At 38.1% G+C, this 22,885-nt stretch overlaps 1 protein-coding gene, 1 long non-coding RNA gene and 1 pseudogene across 3 annotated transcripts in view; 2 read left to right on the top strand and 1 right to left on the bottom strand.

Moving 5' to 3' along the window:
- ZSWIM2 (zinc finger SWIM-type containing 2) overlaps positions 1-5,485 on the bottom strand; it is a 36,548-nt gene extending 31,063 nt beyond the window's left edge. The window contains exons 1-2 of one of the 2 annotated variants that reach the window (XM_042949395.1): positions 5,414-5,485; positions 4,717-4,770 (exon numbers count right to left, since the gene is read on the bottom strand). In XM_042949395.1, the coding sequence (XP_042805329.1) occupies positions 4,717-4,761 (45 nt within the window). In that variant the 5' untranslated portion in view covers positions 4,762-4,770; positions 5,414-5,485. Of the gene's footprint in view, positions 1-568; positions 804-4,716; positions 4,771-5,413 lie in introns of those variants that run through there. The other variant, XM_042949394.1, reaches the window with a different exon arrangement.
- Positions 5,486-5,657: 172 nt separating this feature from the next.
- Positions 5,658-20,336, top strand: LOC122228040. Its single transcript, XR_006206367.1, has 3 exons — positions 5,658-5,820; positions 19,910-20,037; positions 20,214-20,336. It is a non-coding gene; the product is annotated as an uncharacterized LOC122228040 (long non-coding RNA).
- An 837-nt stretch (positions 20,337-21,173) lies between these two features.
- Positions 21,174-21,309, top strand: LOC122228039 (annotated as a pseudogene).
- The last annotated feature ends 1,576 nt before the right edge of the window (positions 21,310-22,885 follow it).

Raw genomic sequence — 22,885 nt, forward strand, 5'->3', positions numbered from 1 at the left:
GGTGGCTGATTTTTGAGTGGCAAGAGTGGGATATGCAAATATAAAATATCTTTTTTTCAGGTTTTTATTAAGACCTTCCCAAGGCATCGCCACCTAAACGATACTTTAAAAGGATCTTCTTGGAGGTTTAGAGTGACTAAAGAGTAAAGAAAAACAGATTTTATTTATTTAGTATTTACAGTATGAAATAGGTCGTAGGATTTTCATTTCGTTTTAGTTACAGGGCTCGTGACTGCCAACAACGGATCCAAGAACGCACGCAATGCAAAGCATGTATTCAAGTAAAACGTCTCACATTTTCAAGCCTAAACATCAAGCAGGTGCCATCATCTTACAGGAGTTGGATGCCATTTTGGAGTCCTGACTTCCCAAAATTAAACTTTTCTATGAAAACACGACTTCCCTCTGCAATTTGCACATCTTTAGAGTCTGGATCTCGCGCGGGTGGGGTGGGTGTGGCAGCGAGAATCCGCAGGGATTGTGAAGGTGGCTTAGAAATAAGGAAGGCCCAGGAGGACCGGGTGGGTGGGCCGGGCGGGAGTGGAGGCAAGTTGGGGGTGGTAATTACTCGGAAATCCCTGTTTTCCGGCTCCTCCCTCAGCAGGAAGCCGGTGGGGCCCATCTCTCGTAGGAGGTAGATGCTGCCGCTCAGCGCCAAGTCCTGTTGCCAGCTGAGGTGGTTGCTCAAGTGTCTTCGCCTTTCAGAGGCTTTACAGCCTCGGCGAAGCATCTTGCTTGGGTGAGGGCGAAGGCAGCTTCTCTACGAGACTCTCCGAGTGCCCGCCGGTTTCCATGACAACCGCGTGCCGGCCGGTTGCCTTGGTGATAAAGGTTGAGCTTCCTGATGTCCCAGAGTGCCTTGCGGCCAAGCTATAGCTGGCAACCAAAGGGCAAGGGGTGGAGAGTGGATTCCGCAGCTCAGAGCCGCCTCCGCTCGTTCCTGGAGCCACGTTCCTGGCTGGGAAGCGTTTCTAATACCCCGACCTGCCCAACGTTAAGGTGGCGGCTAAAGACACAGCTGTCAAATCTCTCGTGTTCCTTTTGCTGGTTCCTTGCAGGCAGGGCTGGTAAATTATGTGTGTTAGGACAGTCGCACGAGCGGGTTACTGTGTGGGCTCTGCGTGCTCAAATTTTCCTGTGATGATTCATCATCTTTATCAGAAACCCCAGAGTAATTATTTTGTTCAACAATATTCCACCATTTCCAGAGTGCTCACTATCTGCATAATCTGAGCGATTCGCTGGGGAAAGAAAAGACAGGAATCTAACCCCTAGGGAGCTAGATCCTTAAATCGGGACGTGTGCAGGGTGTGGCCGGGTTTGGTTTTAAAGCCAGAGGAGCATTTCTAAATTGAATATTTAGATAGGGATGGGTGTGGGGGGTGGTGCCAAATCCATTGACCCTGTCCCCCAAATCCACAATCTCTGTTGTAAGGAATATTTTTGAGGTATGCAATGTTGATTAAATAATTCACATTGTCTACGAACTGTGTTACTGCATTCTACTGGAAGAGCTGTAATAAAGTTGAGTCAAGTAAAGAAGCCGTGTCACTAGAATCTTTCTAAGAAATTGAAATCAGGAAATAGCTACTTGGTGGCTCAGTAACATAAGCGAAGATGAAGGATAGTTGTCCATTTTATCATGGGAGGAGACCATAACTAGACTATGCCAAGAGCAGAGAGGAGAAAATGGCAAAGGCCACGATATGAGAGAAGATGATGGAAATGGTAACTTGCACATGTTAAACTTTTTTTTTTTTTCAACGTTTTTTATTTATTTTTGGGACAGAGAGAGACAGAGCATGCACGGGGGAGGGGCAGAGAGAGAGGGAGACACAGAATCGGAAACAGGCTCCAGGCTCCGAGCCATCAGCCCAGAGCCTGACGCGGGGCTCGAACTCACAGACCGCGAGATTCTGACCTGGCTGAAGTCGGACGCTTAACCGACTGCGCCACCCAGGCTCCCCTTGGACATGTTAAATGTGCAGATAAACACCACCAATCCTAGGTCTAAGATCTTAACTTACTAAATTTTATTACTACTTTTCTATTCTGACTAATAACAACTAACATACATATGACCATAATCCCAATTTTACTGTCAACTTAATGGTGCTAGGTGTTAAAGTGAAACACACATTAGGGAAAAACCTCATATTGAAACCAAAAGAAATTATAAATTGAATTAGTTTATTTATTAATATTCACAATTTAAAAACTCAATATAAATTACTGACAATCTACACTTTCTATTTAATAAGATGAGATGGGTTTCAGAGTGAAGGCATTTTATTCAATTGCCATTCCTGCTCTCTCTCTCCATATATATATATTGTGTGTGTGTGTATATATATATATATATACACACAATATATATGTATATCCATATAATATCTCTTTCTATATATAATATACATATGAAGTATTATATAGTTATTTAAGAATTATCTTGAAGAGAACTTTAAAAAATAAACAGTAAATAATTGTTAAAACTGTTATTACTTATTGTAATTAGATAATACTTATGTGTAAGTGATAGACATAATTTTCAGAAAGGACACATGTTTAAGACACAATAAACTTTATGTAAGCGAAATGTGGGTTCATAAATTCCATTTTGGGGGGTGATAAAAGTAGGAGTATTCATACTTTCATGGAAGTTAAAAAGAGAAAGCACAGATTGTTAGAACTTCAGTCTAGATGTAAGACATTTGTTTTTATATCTGTCAGTTAAGACTTTAAAAACGTTCTTATAGCTAGGTGACTATCCCATATGTTTCCTTCATCAATTAAGAGAGTATGACATGAGTAATATTTGCAAATATTAAATCAGGGAATTAAATTTCTCCCATAAGTTTGTCATGTTCCCTTCCAAGTTACATTTTGAAGCATATTGCCCCAGGATGAGGGAAGTGGTACTAGAAATGAGTCATTGATAAGCTTTGAGTTTCATGAATTAAGTTTTAGCCCCTTTAGCAATACAATTTAGCCATAAAAGACAGGAGCTAATACATTTTATAAATAAATGGATCTTAACTCTATAGGGTACAATAGAATAAGCTGGGCTTAGAGTATTAGACTTGGAATAGTGGAAGAGTATGCCATTGGGGGATGAAAAGAAGACTAACAAGTCAGTGGAAGAAGTCAGCTGCTAATCTTAATGTGGGTGTGTTTGTGTTGGGGTGAGGGTGGGAGATGTGAGGGTGAGGCAAGGGATGGATTGAAACATTGAGATTGGTTTGGGAAGACTGAGAACACCTATGGAAGGTGTGTTTACTTTTGGAATAGTGTCAGAGAGGTGCAGATTACTGGGGAACTTCAGCTTTTGGCTTACTGTCCCCTAACATGAAGTGAGCAATATGCGAGATGCCAGTGGAAGACAGAGAGTAAATGAACTGCTTGTAATGTCCTGGTCCTCAAGGATTAAAGACCTACACTGAATATAGAGTCTGTGTTTACATACAAAGAATGGGCACAAGAAGAAGTAAACTAGTGTCTGACTAAGATGATGCAGAACTCAGCAATTTCAAGACAATAGAAAGTGGCAAAGAGAACCCAGGACTCCAGTGAAGGTGCTTCAACACAATACCTTTCTTTTTTTTTTAATCAAAGTTCAATAGGGCCAGTTACCAGTAGGTCCCTGACCTCCCTTTTCTTAGAGCATTTATTCTAGGAAACATTAAATCGTAATTTTTTTCTTTGTCCCTTTGAGATGTACCTCTTCTCCCAGCCTCTTGCCAGTTTTACAACACAGTAGTATATTTCGGAAGGACCTGGGAAGCATCCCTTTGAAATGGAATCATCAAGAATGATAGTGCCCCCTGCCTGGGTAGCTCAGTCGGTTGAGCCAACCAGACTCTTGGTATTGGCTGGAGTCATGATCTCTCAGTTTCATGAGTCTGAGCCTAGTGCCTCTGCACTGGCAGTGCAGAGCCTGCTTGAGATTCTCTCTCTCCCTCTCTCTGCTCCTCCCCCACTTGCACTGTCTCTGTCTCTCTCAAAGTAAATAAACTAAACTAAAAAAAAAAAAAAATGATAGTGCCCCCATCTCCTGGTCTTTGTGGCAGTATGAAACCTAACTTTGGTAATCACCAGTTAGCAGTCATAGATGGCCTAATTACATTGACCAACCCCCTTCCTAACAACCTCCTCTAGTACTTTTCCACTAGCTTGCTGCAGGCTTCAAAATGCTCCTTTTGTTTCAATGTAGTTGAGTTCTCAGTCTCTCTCTCCTCTACTGCAAGCTTTTTTTTTTTTTTTTTTTTTTTTTTTTGAGAGACAGAAAATGAGTGTGAGCAGGGGAGAGGAGAGAGAGAGAGAGAGAGAGAGAGAGAGAGAGAGAGAATCTTATAGAGAGAATCTTGAGCAGGTTCCATGCTCAGCTCAGAGCCCCATGTGGGGCTCGATCCCACAATCCTGGGATCATGACCTGAGCCAAAATTAAGAGTTGAATGCTTAACTGACCAAGCCACCCGGGTGCCCAAGCAATCATTGTGAACAAGTCTTCCTTGACTGTTTAACCCTGTCCAGTTCAATTTTTCTTTGGCAATAGATACTCATTAATCTAAAAAAGGCTATTAAATCAGACTAAAAAGTTTTTTTTTTCTTGTCCTCAAGTGGAGTGGTAGCTAGCAAAGGTGATTGGATCATTTAGAGAGAAAGCATACTTCAGTTTTTTGTACATCCAAGTGTAATATAAATAAATTTGCAACTTACTGTGAGTGTGATTGGGACTGTTAGTTTAAGATGCCAGACTTCCATCCAAAGAGCCTTTGAAAATAATAATAAAAAATAAAAAATAAAAAGGTTTCAACCTCTGCTACTGAAAAAACTAGGGAGGACTGAGGTAGTAGACTTCTAAGAATGACCCCAGTGACCTTTGTCCTTCTATATTTCCCTGTCCCGTGAATATGTCCTGTTACATGGCGAAGAGATTTTGCTGATGTAATTAAGGTTGCTGTCAGTTGACTTTGAGTTAATTAAAAGGAAGATGATTTGAGTCATCCTGATCTAATCATACAACTCGTTTAAAATTAAGCACAAGGGGCACCTGGATGGCTCAGTTGGTTAAGTGTCCAACTTTGGCTCAGGTCATGATCTCACAGTCTGTGAGTTCAAGCCCCACATCTGGCTCTGTGCTGACAGCTCAGAGCCTGGAGCCTGCTTCAGATTCTGTGTCTCCCTCTCTCTGCCCTTCCCCCACTCACGTTCTCTCTCCCTCTCTCAAAAATAAATAAACCTCAAAAAAAATTTGTTTTAAATAAAATAAATTAAGCACAGAGTTTTCTCTGGCTAGTGGCAGAAGGAGAAGTCTGAGATGAAGCATAATTTTCTTGAAGATGGAGGGATCCACCTTAAAGGAATGCTGGGGGCCTCTGGAAGAAGAGCCAAAAAGGAAATGGGGGACTCAGACCTATAACACTTAGGAGCTGGACTTTGCCACAGCCTAAATAAAGTTGAAATCAGATTCTTCCTTAGAGCTTTCAGATAAGAGTACAGACTGGCTGACATCTTGATTTCAGTCTCCTAATACTCTGACCAGAGAATGCAGCTGGGCCTGCTTCAACTACTGACCTACTGAACTGTGACCTAATAATGGTGTTGTTTTAAGCCACTGTTTGTGGTAATTTTTTAAAAACCAATAGAAAATAAATACATGGAGCCATTGGCAAATTTCAGCAACCGCTAGAGGAACAAATATGAATGGAGGGCACTGACTGTCTCGGGGGGGAATAAGTGAAGGCATAAACGTGGAACAGTTTACTCCTTCTTACCTGCCAGCATTGGGTTGGACAAGAGAGTCACTCTGGCTGGTTCCAGGTACAAAATAATTTATTATAGGATCTAAGCTAGCTTGCAAAATGTCTAGTAAGGCCACAGAGATCAAGATTTGATCATATACTAAAGTGAGGCACTGAGGAAAATTATTTACTTATACCATGAGATTTTTTTTTGCAGCAGAAGTACCTCTGAGTCACTCAAGAAGCTAGGGACTGGACATCAGTACCTCCACTATTGCAGAAAACCAAAGGACTTTATAACTGTAATTGCTACTTGGGCTTCATGCTCTCATTCACTTCTGCCTTTCAGGTCTTGGTGGAAGTTAGTAATGTACTACAATCTGAAGCCAAAAGAAAAAAAAAATATGAGAAATATGGAAAGGTGGTTTTAAGAAATTAGACCAGTAACAAAATGGGCCAGAGGGAGAGGTTAAAATAATTTGGGGAACAACTAGAGAATCAGAAATAGGTTTTTGGTTTTAAAAATGATTGTGAAATTAAAAAAAAAATCCCATCACAAAGGGAACTTACCTTCAAGTGGAAAGAGCTTAGGATATCAAGCATTAGGATAAATGAATAATAATTACTACCATAACTACATATGTGATTAGCACATTTCAGAATGTTAAAGAGATTGAAAAAACCTGTTTACAGAATTAAAAAAACAGGAGTGTCTGGGTGGCTCAGTCAGTTGAGCGTCTGACTTTTGATTTTGGCTCAGGTCATGATCTTCGGGTTGTGGAATTGAGACCCGCGTTGGGCTCTGTGCTGATGGCATGGATCCTTCTTGGGATTCTCTCTCTCCCTCTTTCTCTTTCCCTCTCCTGCTCATGCTTACTCTCTCTCAAAATAAATAAACATTTAAAAAAAGAGAATTAAAAAATAGGTATAAAAAGGCAAAAATTTGATTAGCATCAAATTTTTTATTTGCATTTATATCTAGCTAAATAGGGAAAGTTTATCTCCTACATATAATTAATGAGTAAAGAACTAGAGGATATATACTAGTAAAACCAGGGTCATTTTAATTTTATGTTTATTTATTATTATTTTGTTGTTGTTTAATTTTATGTTTAAATGGTTTCTATTAATCAACACCTGCCCTTTTATAACATAGCTTTTCTATTTTCTTTATTTAGTTGATTCATTTCTTGATTGGTTTGAATAGTTTCTTGAATACTTTTTGCAGGAAGAGAATGTGCAATATATATTTTCTGCAGTCTTGAATAATGTAAATTGTCTTAAAATTGCTTTCACAGGTGAATGACAATTTGGCTGGCTATAAAATACTTGGATAAAAATCTTTCTCCTCTAACCCTAAAAATATTGCTATACATTTTGTAGGTGATCCATGATATAGAGGGTATATCTCTGAGACTAGTCTAATTTTTTTATCCTTTATGTATTGGTAACATTAAAAAAAATTCTTTGTACTTAAGACTTCAACCAGCATCATTTCATAAGTTGTTTTTCATAATTTTTTTAACACTTGGTCAACATAGTGTCTTAGTCTATGTTATAATTGCTTATGTTCCATTAAAAAGAATACAAATTATCTATATTTTGTATCAGATTTTATTTGCTTCTTTTTGGTTATTCTTATATATTATTTACTGTTTCATTATTTTTTTCTCAACCTTTTCTTCTGCTTTCTGGGAGAGCTTTTCTTTTCCAATTTTATTGAGAAAACCTGACATACATGACTGTATAAGTTTCAGGCATATGGCATGATGATTTGATTTATATACATTGTGAAATAATAGCCACTATAGGTTCAGCTAACATCTGTCTTCTCATATAGATACAATAAAAGGAAAAGAAAGGAAGAAAAAAGGAAAAAAAATTTTCCCTTTGTGATGAGAACTCTTGGGATTTATTCTCTTAACAATTTTCCTATATGTCATATGGCAATGTTTGCTATCATCATCATGTTGTACATTACATCCCTAGTACTGATCTGTAACTGGAAGTTTGTACCTTTTGACCACCTTCCTCCTATCACCTAATTCCCCTCCCCCCATCTCTGGTACCCACAAGTCTGGTGTCTTTTTTTGAGTTAATTTTGTTTGTTTTCTTTTGTTTTAGATTTCACATATAAGTGAGATCATATAGTATTTTTCTTTTTCTGTTTGACTTATTTCACTTAGCATAATGCCTTCAAGGTCCATCAATGTTGTCACAAATGGTAGGAATTCCTTGTGTTTTTTATTTGTTTGTTTATGGCTGAGTAATAGTCCATTGTACATATATCCCTTATCTTTTTCGTTCATCCATCAGTGAATGCTTAGGTTGTTTCCATGCCTTCGCTATTATAAATAATGCTGCTATGAATGTGAAAGTGCATTTTTCAATTTAGTGTTTTTGTTATCTTTGGATATATTCCCAGAAGTGAATTGGTGAGTCATATGGCGGTTCTACTTTTAATTTTTTGCGGATTCTTCATACTGACTGAGGATTTTCTAAAGTGATGGTATCAGTTCTATTCAGATTTTCTATTTATTACTGATTCAGTCTTGGTAATTTTTCCATATCTTCTAGGTTGTATAATTTGTTGGTGTATAGTTATTTGTGGTAGCCTCTTAGGATCCTTTGAATTTCTGTGGTATCAATTTTAATGTCTCCTTTTTCATTTACAATGTTTAGTCAGCCTTGTTTAGTCTAGCTAAGTGTTTGTCCATTTTGTTTACCTTTTCAAAAAAATCAACTCTTGGGTCAGGTAGTCTTTTCTAATCTTCTGTTCCCTATTTAACTTATTTTTTCTCTAACTTTTATTATTTCCTTTCTCCTGCTAACTTTGGACTCAGATTGTTCTCCTTTTTCTAGTTCATTAAGGCAAAGAGCTAGGTTGTTTATTTAGGATCTTTCTTGCTTCTTAATATAGTCATTTACTGCCTTGAACTCCTTTTAGAACTGTTTTTGCTATATCCCACAAGTTCCAGTATGTTGTGTTTTCCTTTTCATTTGTCTCAAGAAACTTTTTATTTTTCCTTTCTTTTTTTATCCATTGGTTGTTCAGGAGAGTATTGTATAAATTTCCATGTGTTCATGAATTTTCCAGTTATCCACTTACTGATTTCTAGTTTCAGGCCATTGTGTTCAGAAAAGATACTTGGTATGATTTCAGTCTTCTTGAGTTTGCTGAGACTTGTTTTGTAGCCTAACATAGAGTCAATCTAGAATATGTTTCATGTGCACTTGAAAAGAATGTGTATTCTGTGGCTGTTGGAGTGAATGTTCTGTATATGTCTTTTAGGTCCATTTGGTCTCTGGTGTTATTCAAATCCACCATTTCCTTACTGATTCTTTGGATGAGAGATTCATTGTTGAGAGTGGGGTATTAAAGTCCCCAACTGTTGGGGTGCCTGGGTGGCTCAGTCGGTTAAGCGCCCGACTTCAACTCAGGTCATGATCTCACAGCTTGTGAGTTCCAGCCTCGCATTGAGCTGTGTGCTGACAGCTCAGAGCCTGGAGCCTGCTTCAGATTCTGTGTTTCTCTCTCTGCCCCTCCCCACTCACTCTCTCTCTCTTTCTCAAAAATAAACATTAAAAAAAAATTAAAGTCCTCAACTGTTATTGTATTACTTTTTATTTCTCCTTTTAGCTCTGTTAATTTTTGATTTATACATTTGGGTTCTCTGATGTTAGGTGCATAAATATTTATAATTGTTATATCTTTTTGATGTATTCACCCATTTATCATTATATAATGACTTTTTTTTTTTAACCATTTTTCAATTGAGGTCTATTTTATCTGATATAAATATAGTACAACTGCACTTTTTTTTTTTTTTTTTTTTTTACCATTTGCCTGAAGTGTCTTTTTCCATCCTTCATTCTCAGTCTATGTGTCTTTAAGGCTAAAGTGAGTGTCTTATAGGCAGCATATTGTTGGACCTGGTTTTTTATTCATTCAGTCATTCTATATCTTCTAATTGGAGAATTTGTTTATCTTTAAAGTGATTTTTGATAGGTAAGAACTTACTATTATCATTTTGTTAATTGCTTTATGGTTGTTTTGTATATCTGTTTTTCTGTGTTTCTTATCCTGTCTTTTTTGGTGTGTTTTGATGTCTTTTAGTATTAGTATGCTTTGACTTCTTTATTGTGTTCTTTGTGTAATTACTACAGGGTTTGTTTCTTGTGGTTGGTAAGGCTTACAGAACATGTCTTAAGTTTATAACACCCTATTTTAAACTGATAACAACTTAACTTTAATAGAATTTTTAAACTTTATAATGTTATTTCTCCTCCCCCCTCACATTTTAGGTAATTGCTGTTATAATTTACTTATTCTTATTGTGTAACTAATAACAGATTATTGTAGTTATGGTTTGTTTTCTTTTTAAACTAGAGTTGTAAATGAATTATGCATCACTATTACCATATTGTAGAATCTATGACTATATTTACTATTATCAGTGAGATTTATGCTACCTTTTTGAGGTTTTTTTTTTTTTTTTTTTGTAATTTTACTTATTTTGAGAGAGAGAGCATGAACGGGGGGAGGGAGACAGAGAATTCCGAGCAGGCTCCGCACTGACAGTGGGGGAGTCGATCCCACAAACGGTGAGCTGAAATCAAGAGTCTGACTCTTAACTCACTGAGCCACCCAAGCACCATAAGTTTTTATGATGTTAATTAGCATTCTTTTACTTCCACTCAAAGAACCATCTTTAACATTTCTTGTAAGGGAGAACCTCTATGGCATTTTTTTTAAGTACTCCCTCAGTTTTTGTTTGTTCAAGCAAGTCTATCCCTCAGTTTCTGAAAGACAGCTTTACCAGGTTTAGAATTCTTGGTTGACAGTTATTTTCTGTCAGTGTTTTGAATACATCATCCCATTTTCTCCTGGCCTGAAAAGTCTCTGTTGAGAAATCCACTAGTAGTCTTATAAGGGCTTTTCTTGTATATAGCTTCTTTCTTTTCTTTTGTTACTCTTAAAATTCTTTCTTGGGCTTTTGGCAATTTAACTATAATGTGTCTTAGGTTAGCTGTATTTGGATTCAACCTATTTGAGGTGTTCATTTCTCTCTGCAGGTTCAAGAAGTTTTTAGCCATTATTGCTTTATATATAGTTTCTGTCCCTTTCTCTTCTGCTTCTCCTTCTGGAATTCCAATAATGCAAATATTGTTTCTTTTCATTGTGTCCCATAATTTCCACAGGATTTTTTTTTTTTTATTCTTTTCATTCTTTTTTTTTTTTTTTTTTTTTTTTTTGCTTCTCTGTCTAGGTAATTTCCAATGTCCTATCCTCCAAATAGTTGAGTGTTTCTTCTTTATGATTGAATCTACTTTTAAACCTCTCTATTGAATTCTTTAGTTCAATTCTTGTATTTTTCAACTATAGGATTTGTTTTATTTTTTTAGATGGTTTCTGTTTCCTTGTGCTTCTCTTTTGTTCATGCATTGTTTTTCTAAATTCATTTAGTTGTCTGTCTATGTTTTTTGGTAGTTCACTCAACTTCCTTAAGAGGATTATTCTGAATTTTTTGTCTAACAGTTAATAGATCTCTGTTTCTTTAGGGTTAGTTATTGGAGCTTTATTAGTTTCCTTTGGTGGTGCCACACTTACCTGATTTTTTTGTGATCCTTGATTCCTTATGTTAGTATCTGTACATTTGAGTAATCAGACTTTTCTTTCAAACTTTACAGGTTTTGACAGAGACAGTTCTTTACTAGTCAGCCCAGTTTGGGTTTCTGGTGTGTTTATTGATAATGTCCTTGGGCAGGTGGGGCCTGCTATGATGGTCTGTTTTGGGGTGAGGCAACTGTTTGAGCTCTGAGAACATGGATGGATGGGTGTGTCATTGGCTCAAAACAGTTGGAAAGGACTGCTGCTTGATTCCTTTCCCAAGTGAGGCTGAAGGATTGGCTTTGTGGTTGCCTAGATTCTCTGGTCAGGCTTAATAGATGATCACACTAGGTACTATATTCAGTAGTAGATAGGGCTGTGAATTATCTTCCCTGCCCTGACAGGGCAGCAGGACAGGGCCCAAGGCCTGTATAGATCATTGTTTGTGGATCTGAATTAGGCCAGAGTGTGCACTGAATTCTCTGGTCAGTTGAGGCCACTAGCTTTGTTCTGTAGACAGGGGAAACCATGGGCTGTACACTCTGTTTGAGTGCCACTGTATACAGAGGTTCTCCCTTACAAGATGGGCTATGCAGCTTACTGTGTGCTCCAGGTAGGTTCTCTGGTCAACAGGCTGTGTTCACTAATGAGTGGGGCTAGAAATTTGACTCCCTGATCAGGTATAGTGGGAGAAAGAGCTGTAAAGCTGGTAAGGTTCTTTGTTTGTTGTCTTAACTCAAGCCGACCTACACCACAAATCCCCTGACTGAACAGGGCCACTGGCTTTGTTCTACAAACTACTGGCTCTGCTTGCCAGCCCCTCAGCTTCAGGAGTTGTCTCAGGCCTTTCTGATCAGATAAGGATAGAAGGCACGCTACAGAGCCGGTGGGGCTATGTCTCAGTTCCCTTGTTTGGGTTGGGGGAGGGAGGGCTGCTCCAGGCTACTCAATTTCTCAAACAGGCTCTCCAGGTGGAGGGGCCAAGAACTACTTTCAGCCTTGGCTATGAGTTAATCCCCTGCCTATGTGTAGCATGGAAATGCTCCATGCCCAGTACTGGCTTTACTTTGGGGGTGATCAGCTCTGCTTGCCTGCCTGCCTCTTGGCACAAGCATTGCTGAGCTGTACTGCTCCCAGGAGCTGTCACCACCTTTCTGGTCAGATGGGGCTGGAAGACACTCTCCACTGAGGGTGGGACTATGATTCTGCTTCTTGCCTGGGTGTGAGCAAACTCTGCTCTAAGGGTAGCAAAACTCTTCCGAATCAGTCAGATCTGCACACCACTGAGTTCTCTGGTCAGAGTGTGCCCCTAGCTTGTTCTGCAGATGAGCAAAACCTCTGGTTGAGATCAGTACTTGGGCACTGCAGATGTGAACTCAGTCAGCCAAGATCCATGTGCTGGCCATTGCAAGCTCCTCTCCCTTTCTCGGTCACAGTCATATGCCCATTGGTTGAGCAGATCCCCTGTAATGTTCATGGTGTGAGATAAGAGTAGAAGCTTCCACAATGCAACCCACAATGCTGGGGGTTGACGGGTTCTCTTTTACCACTGGGGGAATGGAAGCTTAGGGGAGACCTCTCCATGTGGTGTGATGTTGGCCTGAGGAAGGAGCATTGTGATCAACGTGTAGCTGCTTCACTTGCCCTTCTAATGCAATCTGTCTTGGTCTCCGGGGTGCAGGGGGTGCTTCAGCTTCATTCCCCATGTTCTAGGATTCTCTTAGTGGTGTCTTGTTCTTGGAGAGTTGTGAGCTTTATTTCTTGTGAGGGGGGAGTGAAGTCAGGAACAACCTATGTTGCCATTTTGGTCTGTGAGAGCTTTTCATATTTTCGCTCTTCATCCTAAGGCATTTAAAAATCATGTCATTGAATGTTTATTTCACAATGCTTTAGAAAATTCTAGTTCATTGCTATTTCTGCCAATTTTTCATACAGTTCTTTTGTCTCAGCCAGTTCTCCTTTGATTGCAGACATCTTATCACCTTTTTTAAAAAATTACTTTTTTAAAAAATAAAACCATGAGACCATGTTTTAGTGAATTTTACCAAGCATTAAAACAGATGATGCTGAAGATTTACACTTTTTTTTTTAAAGCACACCCTTTGTCTACCTCTTGAAAGGTGTGACTTTTTTATTATTCTGATAGAATCTTTTCTAAGTTGCCTTCTTCTTTTTATTCATCTGTGGGGAAAAAATAAGCTTAGGAATTCCCTGAGCTTGCATCAATGGGTTAACAAGGCATAAAGAAATAGAAAGCCACAGGATGAACGCATACAAGATTAGGTAAAACAGATTAGGTAAACAAGGCAAAGGCCCCCACTATAGGACAAAGGTATAGGAATAGGAAATCTCAGGATGAAAACATCCAAGATTAGGTAAACAAGATTAGGTATTCAGGGTGGAAGCGCATCACCCCCCCTGCACCCCCCCCCCCCCCCCCCCCCCCCCCCCCCCCCCCAGTTTAGTACAATAGCAGAAAGCCGCTATCATTGGAAGGAAAGACCAAAATTGGTAAACAAGTATACAGGGTTATAGACTACAGGGCTATAGACAGCAGCAGCAAGTTGCCTGGAGTGGAACTAATTAGCAAAAGAAAGGTACCTTGTTGACCCTGAAGTAGCCTGCTCTCTCTTGTCCCCTAGACAAGTTTAAGTAAACAGACTTGGCTCCTCAAGCCTGCCTTAAACAACCATCTGCCAGGCACAAGGACTTTGTTTTGTATTGACTCAAACCTCTAACACCTTGTATCTTCAAAACCACCCCCCCGCCCCTGCCCTGTTCCCCCACGCCCATGAGTTAATGTTCAAGATTTCATTGTCTCTTTGTGCAAGTCCATCATGCTTGTAAGCCTTCTGATCCGAATAAAAATGGAGCAAGGACCCTTACTCGGGGCTCTTGTCTCCTCCTGGACGTTAGCTTCTCTCGCGTTTCAATCCTGCGTCCGCTCTCTTGCTGGACAAGAGAGAACTCCAGACCCAGAGTCTACTACATTCATCTTTGATGGTGGTAATTTCTTCTAGTCTTAGTATTTTCCTCTAGCAGGGGACAAATGGAGTCTTCTTGTTTTGTTTCAACATCTACTTGGAATTGTTAGAATCCTCATGTTAACATTTTAGGCTAGTGGGGTGGTTCATAGTTCAGTGATACGGGAATAGGAAGAAGCTAAGACTGTGGTCAATACACCAGGGGTACTTGTCTTTGTAAGGTTTTTTTTTCTCAGGTTTTGTGAAATAATTTTTAGGGGCTTTACCCTAAAATTTGGTCCAAGCTCCTTTCTAAGTTTGTTCCCAATGGCATCAAAGAATATTGATGTTAAAAAAAGAAGCTCCTATACTAATGTCACTAATAACTTATTTTGTGTGCTTTCTTTACTTCTGGTCTCCTGACACAGCTGTTCTTGAAATCATTTTACTCTCCTTACTGTTGCTGCAGCTCACATAGTCGAGGTTAGAGCCATTGATTTTTATAGACTAGCTCCTTGATTAGCAATGTAGTCTACATGGTGTATCTCCCTGGTTCCTCTGGTATAATTTTCTGCAAATAGCGCAGATTAGTGTTCCAGATTTTCTCCTACTGTTTTGCATTTATTTAATCTTTATGCCATAAAGGAGTCAAAGAGTGTCAGATGCCTTTGTTTTAGTTACTAACTGCATCTGGAAGTCTCTAGGCATTACATCTTATGAGAGGTTCTTAGAACACTTAAGAAGGAATACTTTTAAAAGGCATGCATATGAAAAGGTACCACTTTGATCTATGTCATTCTAGAGGGCTTGATATATTAGAGAGTCAGACTGGCTCCTTATAAGAAGGAATATTTGGACAATTTCACCTGTCCAAAAATGAAGTGGATCTCTTATGTTGCTTGAAGATTCCCATCACAGAAAACTTTTAAAGGCATACTGAATTGGCATATTCTAGGAATACTGCAGAGGGTTTTCTTGCAGAAATGAAAGATTATCCTAAATATCATATAAGAAATATTTTAGCTTTCTTAGGGTCTATAGTTATATAGATTAACGTTGTGGGGTGTTTTGTTTTGTTTTGTTTTGAGAGAGATTGTGTGTGCAAGTGGGGGAGGGGCATAGCGAGAGGGAGAGAGAGAATTTCAAACAGGCTCCATGCCCATCCCAGAGCCTGAACTGGGGCTCAATCTAATGACTGTGAGATCATGACTTGAACAAAATCAAGAGTCTTACACTTAACCAACTAAACCACCCAAGCTTATCTGAAATAGTTGCCTCTCACTATTCACTTGCTATAGAAACCATGTCTAATTTAAGATTTATTATACAATTTTAAGTACCATTCATGACGATTTCCTATAAATATGAGATATGGAAATATTACTTTAGTTGTCATACTGAAAGAAAATCAACATGAAAACATTTTGAAAGTTCTCTAAACATACAGTTGACTTTGAATATTTGATATGTAAATATAAGTATCTTATTCATTGGAGAATATTTCTTGTGAACCTTGTGGGGTGTAATATCACAAGACTAAATATTTGACATTTTGGCCTATGTAAATCAAAAATTAAATCAATATTTAAAAAGTGTCTTCTTTTATCTCAATTATTTAATTGTTGACTTGGAAAATACATTCAGTCTATCTCTTCTCTTCATATCCTCCAGATGGTAATTTTTCTGATATCATTTTGGCACCATTCTTAACTGTAGAACAGGAACCGAATTCAGCTGATCTATATGAATATATTATTGGAAATTGCCTTTGTAACAAATGACAACACCTGACATTCTCAGGGTAAAGCCCATAAGAATATTATAAATAGAAAAATATTACATTCCCTAAGCAAAATGAATGGAAATGGAAATGTGTGTGTGTGTGTGTGTGTGTGTGTGTGTGTGTGTGTGTGTGTGTTTTCAGAGTCAGGAAAAAAAATCGTACTTCGACCTAACCTCTGGAAAATCTCAAAGTGAGATGATGTCCTAGGGCAAATAATCATGTGAATACTATCTCATTATAGCTATTTGGACCAAGAGTGGACACTACATTCAACAAAGGTTCACAGGCAAGTCTAACTTAGGGGCCTGGCTCATGAAGATGATCTAAGTTCCCTTCTTTGGAAACTGAGCTAATACTCAAAGGGAAATTTCTGGAGAAGATAGTAATAAGCAGATCTTTAAGGTGCTGCATGGTCATACAGAGTACTAGAGTAAAGCTCTGTGGGTTGCTGCTGCCAAAGTCTTTGGAGCTACCATCAACCTAAACTACTCTCTAGCCCTAATAGACCGTCTCTGTTATAGTCCCTCCATCCAGATTATTGTCATTTCCTCACTTACTCATGTCAAGTAATTAAGCAAGGAGGCCATTAGACAAACCAAAACCTAAAGCAGAGTCAATGCACTCAAGTCTGAGAAGATGAAACATATGAACAACCAATCATAGCTAAGTAGGCTTTCCCAAATAAATAACTACTTAAGTTATAGCCAATCAAATAATTTCCTTGCTTTGCTTCCCTGTCCTTTCTATAAAAGCCTTCCTCCTAGCTCCCATACTCCGAGTACTCCTAACTATCTATGGTTTGGTGCTGCCTGATTCAAATCAATGTATGCTCAAGTAAACTCTTGAAAATTTTGATGTGCCTCAGTTTATCTTTTAACACTACAATAAATCCTCTTGCTTGAATTAGCCTCAGTGATTCTGTTTTTTTGTTTTTGTTTTTGTTTTTTGTTTGTTTTTTGTGACCACAGATGAGTAACTAAAATGAGGTTCTGCATTAACTTAATAGCTGAGGAGATATACAAGAAATAATGGGTCTCAGGTATAGAATCAAAATGTCTTAGAAATCAGTAGGATTTGGATGATAGAGGAAAGAGGCCAAGATGAGTCTCAACTCACTGGGATAGGTAACACAGAAGAAAGAGCAGGGTTGGTCAAGAATATGTTGAGTCTAGGTTTAAATGTGTTAAGATTGTGGTGCCTGTGGGGCTTTCAGTGGAGATGCATACTAAACAGTTAGATATATCAGTTTGGACTTGTCTTGATGCAATATCCAGACTCCCCCCAATAAACCTTCATTGCCATGAATTTCTTTCATATTGAATTATTTATAATTAAGAATTTTGAGGGGCACCTTGGTGGCTCAGTCGGTTAAGCGTCAGACTTTGGCTCAGGTCATGAACTCGCGGTCCACGGGCTCAAGCCACACGTCAGGGTCTGTGCTGACAGGTCAAAGCCTGGAGCCTGCTTCAGATTCTGTCTCTCTCTCTTTCTGCCCACTCCCCTCTCAAAAGTAAATAAACATTAAAAAAAAAAAAAAGAATTTTGAGAATGGTTTAACTGGCAAATTGACATAGTAAGAGTATATCAAATTAATATAGCATCATATAATTAATACTTAATGTTTAATTATTTTAAAATAACCTCATTATTATTGTGGCCTTTTGTACTTTGATCATAGAATTGCAATTCATAAAGTTTGAATACTTTATTCAATTGATAGTATGTTTCTTACTTTAAGTCAATAAATTATAAAGCTTTTTTAATGCAGCAGTTCTTTGTGCATTTTTTTTTATTAGTATGAGCTAGTTGCTAAAGGACTGAGAAATTATGAGCTAGCAATCACATTGTGTTTCTGGAGGAATCTGTCATGAACTTATAATGTATCCCAGATAATTTGGGTGTGGAGGTGGACAGTTGGACTTTAGATATCATTTTTTGGTTCTGTTGCATTAAAACACTTATAACATATGTGTATTATATTTTGGCTTTTCTTCTTAGTGACCTAAGTGGCAAAAAGTAAAAACAAAACAAAAACAAAACAAAATAAAACAAACAAAAACAAAACACACACACACACACACACACACACACAAAACAAAAAAACCCTAAAACAAATCTATTAACTGTACAGAGATATAAGTTTGCTGCTTGGTGAATTAAAGATACAAATCTAATTAAACTTCCAGACTCCAATGGCTATAGTAAGGAAATATTCTAAAAGGCAGGAACCCACAAATGCAAAAGATGAAAGTGGAGACAACAGCAACATAATATTGGAAAATGAAATGACCAACGAGTGGTAGGTAGGCATTGTAGCAAACTGGTAAAAGCTGTATACTGAACTTGTGTTGTAAAAGGTAAGAATCAGTCCAGTTTCCTTAAAGAACTGCAAAAGAGACGAAGGATTTATGGGCTCAGCTACTTCTGGCAGTTGCAAGGTGCAGTGGGATGATACTCTAAAATAAGAAAAAATTGATTGAAACCTATGTAGGAGGGGGTTATATCCCCAGGTCCCCTTCCTCTTTCTGAACACTTAGACAATTGCCTCCATCTAGGTGAATTAGCAGAGGTGGTGACACAGCAGGCTCAACACTGGGGAACCCTGAGCATAATCAAGGATGTTTGCACCAAACTGAAAACTGTGGTATTAAGTAAACATATGCATATTAGAGGCTGAATCCCAGCACCTTACTCTACAGCTAGATCACTGGTCCTCAGGCATTTACTTTCAGAGAAGAAAAAAGAATCTTCTCTAGGGAATCTGATCAGCTCTAGATGAAAGACCTAAATACAATACAATACAATACAATACAATACAATACAATACAATACGATACATACAATGCAGTACAATACAATGCGGGCTCCTTGATGACAAGGACATGGCCTGGCTAGATCATTTGTAGTGATATTTATAGTCAACAAGCCCCACCTGCACACTCAGTTTTAAACTAGGGCTTTCCATCACCCACTCTTAATGATGAACTGGTAAATATGAACACAAAATAGGAAACCTAAGGGAGGCCTTTAACATAAAAATAAATATCAAATAGCCAAAATCAAAACACTCTGAGGAAGAAACAGAAACTCTGCAGGGGGAAGAAAACATAAAAATTTTGCATAAGCTTTTTAGAGAGTTAAGTCTACTGAAATAATAAAAAAGAACAAAAAGCTACAATAAAGAAATAGTAAGAGAACAAAAAAGAACTTAATTTAAAATAAGACACAAGAGAATTTTAAGAGAGGGAGAGAGAAATGAAAGGATCTGGAACAAGAATTGCTTTTTACTTCTCATCAACAACACTGAAGCTATAAAACATGCAGCAATGCCTTAAAAATTCTGAGGAAAAGTGATTTCAATCCTAGAGTTCCACACCTAGCTGAAGTTAGTATTATGCAGAAAGAATGAAAACATTTTCAGACATGCAAGGTTTTTAAAATATTTACCTCCCATCAAACTTGTCCGTCCTCAGGAAGCTACTAGAGTATGTGATCTAGTAATACACAGAAGTAAACCCATAGAGAGAAAGACACAGGCTACAGGACACAGGGAATCTAATGAGGATGCAGGTGGAAGGAATCTCCAGAATAATAAGGAGAAGAAAAACAGTCCAAACTGGAGTTCAGAAAACCCCATCAGATTTGTTTCTTCAGGAAAGTGAAGTTGACAGACTGAATATGAAAAGTTTAAGGTTTTTTTTTTTTTTGGTTTTTTTTTTTTGCATGATGTTTAGAGTTTCTAGCTCAATCAGTCCTAAGGCACAGAAAGTTAAGAAAGAATCTGTAACAGACCTTTCATATGCCATCTCAGGTTACCTTGGTCACAACTCTTTTGGCAGCCATTGGGATTTGTTTCCTCACATGGGTCCAACCTGCCAGCACCTCAACCTTCCATTCTTCAGGCTGATCTGTTGGCTGTCATGTTTGAGATGCCTTTAGGTAATCAGTTATCCTGTTGTGGGGGGATGGGGTGTGGGGGGTGGGAGGGTGGTTCTGGCAAGGGGGATTTTCAGTTATTAAACCCAGTAAAACCACAGGCAAACCATTACAACCAGAGCTTGCAAATCCTGGGAGATGGGAACTGATGGGTAAGTTGCCCTCTGCCCCCATTCCAGGCCTCCTGAAATAGACTCTGAAGATGGTCCTGCAAGATGGAGCATCAGCTGCACCTGATACCAAATGGAGACTGGTTCAATTCACTCCCTCATATTTGCTTGCACTATTTTCCTGCCCCTCATTCCTTTCCTTTATTCCTGTGTTCCTAAGGGTTTCACCACCCAGTAAAATGCTGGTATACAAGTTTTACCTTAGGTACTGTTTTCTAGGGAACCCAGGCTTAGAGACAAACAAATACTTCCTCAACAATGATCAGTTCTAGGAATAAAAATATTGTACAGAAATTTGAAATTTAATCATAGCTTACTGCGTGGCTTTACTCTGATTAGTGTTTACATATTGACGATATTTTAATATATTTTGTAGTAACCCAACTGAAAGCATGATGGAAATTGGGAAAATGAAAGAAGGGTGAGTGGTGTGTGGTGAGAGAGGGGTGAGCAAAAGGCAAACCCTTAACTTCTGTAGTGGGAAGGAAATTAAAAATTAAGAAGTTGTTTGAAGATAAAAAAATAAGTAAATAAATGGACAAAAAAACAAAACAAAACAAAAAAACCAAAAAAACAAAGCTGCTGCGGAAGAAGAACAGGTATAGAGGAGCCAGGGACCTCTTTTGTCTTATTAAGCATTAATTCTTTAAACTATGTTCATTTAAAAGTAAAAAAAAAATATTTATTTATTTACTTACTAACTTATCATAGCGAGCGGGGGAGGGGCAGAGAGAGAGAGAGAGAGAGAGAGAGAGAGAGAGAGAGAGAGAGGGCCTGCCTGCTTAGGAGCAGGTTCTGTGCTCAGTGCAGAGCTCCACACGGGGCTTGAAATCACTAAGTGTGAGATCATGACCTGAGCCAAAATCCAGAGTTGGAGGCTTTACTTGCTGAGCCACTCAGGCACCCTGATTAAGACTCGGCAGCGGCCACGGCGCTTGCTGGCCGCCTGGTTCTGCTTCCTCTGCAACCATGTCTGACAAACATGATATGGCTGAGATTGAGAAATTCGATACGTAGAAACTAAAGAAGAGAAAGATGCAAGAAAAAAAGTCCACTGCCGTCCTAGAAAACAATTGAACAGGAGGAGCAAGCAGGCGAATCGTAATGAGGCCTGAGCTGCCAATATGGGCTGTATATTCCACAAGCATTCCCTTATTTTACTTGTTTGAGCTGTTTAACTTTGTAAGCTGAAAAGAGGTTAGATCGAGTTTAAATGACTTCTGCCCCTTTTCTCATCAAAGAATCTGAACTACTGACCATGAACACTGGGCCTCCTCTCCTGTCTGCCTGTCTGGCTGGCAGGGAAAGAAAAGAACTTGAAGGCTGGTGAAGGAGGAAGCGGGTGGGAACCGCCAGTAGAAAGTAAGTTGGTCCAGGTGTTAGACAGACTGTAAAATGCAGTTTAATCAGAGTGCCATTTTTTCGTTCAAATGATTTTCATTATCGGAATGCACAATTTTTAAATATGCAAATAAAAAGTTTAAAATGTGGTTGGTGTGAAAAAAACTTTGATTAAAATAAAAATAAATTTCATGGCTAGTTTTAAGTAATTTAATTTTCATAGATTTTGGTGAGGTATTATTACTTGAGATCTAATAGCATCCATTTTCAATTGCTTTCAAGTAATCTCTTACCAAATTGACTCCAAAGCTATATTTTCTTTGGGCATATATTCAGAAAATGTATATAGTGTGTATGTATATGTATTATTTATCATATAGGCTAAGTGCAAAAAGCCTGAGAGTGAAGATCTTGGCTGCAATGCATCTTGTTTTCATTCCACTAGGTGTCAGCATAAGTCCGTGAATCTGAATGCTGTTGGGAGAACAATTGTTAAATCCTTGCTTGTTCACAAACATATTTTTATTTATCATTCCAAGGATGATGATGTGAAATTTAGATCTAATAATGTAATCTCTTGTGTATTAAAATAATTATTGTCTACTCAAATGTTCATTTTTATTGCACCTATTCAAATTAATGTCAGCTGCTTAAATTAGTTAAGCTTTCGTGCTAATCTACATTAACAGAATAGAGAAAGAAAACAATCACACACAGGAATGACAGCAATGACTTTGTTTCCTGCACTCTATTTTGGGTTTTCAGCCAGTGGCTTTTTTTCTTCAATAGGTTATGAAAGACATTTGGCCAATAGAGAGATCAAAAGTATAACATTTCCCCCTTGTGTTATCTAGTTTATAAATATGCTTTAAAGGATATGAGCAATACTTGACTAGCTTAATATCATGTTGACTGATAAGTTTTCTTGCTAAAAGAACGTGTTGGGTAATTCATAAGTTAGATATTTTTAACTTATTTTTCCCTCTCTGACTACCCAATGTGGCATCAGAGGCTTTGGCTTTGTGTTGGCTTGACCTTGATTCATTTGAACATCAGCTTCAACTTATTATATTAAATAATGAAAACATGTCTTAGGTTAGATGTTCATAGGCCAGAAATAGCTGAATAATTGTTGAGAGTTATTTCATACTGAGTTCTGTTTTCCTTAGTAGGCAAAATTTTTGTCTTTTTGTTTAACAACTGTTAGCATTTTAAAGGAAAAAATGACATGTTGAAGTTATTTTTCAAATAACAGTATATAAAAATGCATTAACATTTGCCATTTTTAGTAGTAGTTTTAATGTGGTCAACATTGTAATAAGTTTTTAGCCACAGAGGAA

The sequence above is a fragment of the Panthera leo genome, chromosome C1 (assembly GCF_018350215.1).
Source record: "Panthera leo isolate Ple1 chromosome C1, P.leo_Ple1_pat1.1, whole genome shotgun sequence".
NCBI classification, from domain to species: domain Eukaryota; kingdom Metazoa; phylum Chordata; class Mammalia; order Carnivora; family Felidae; genus Panthera; species Panthera leo.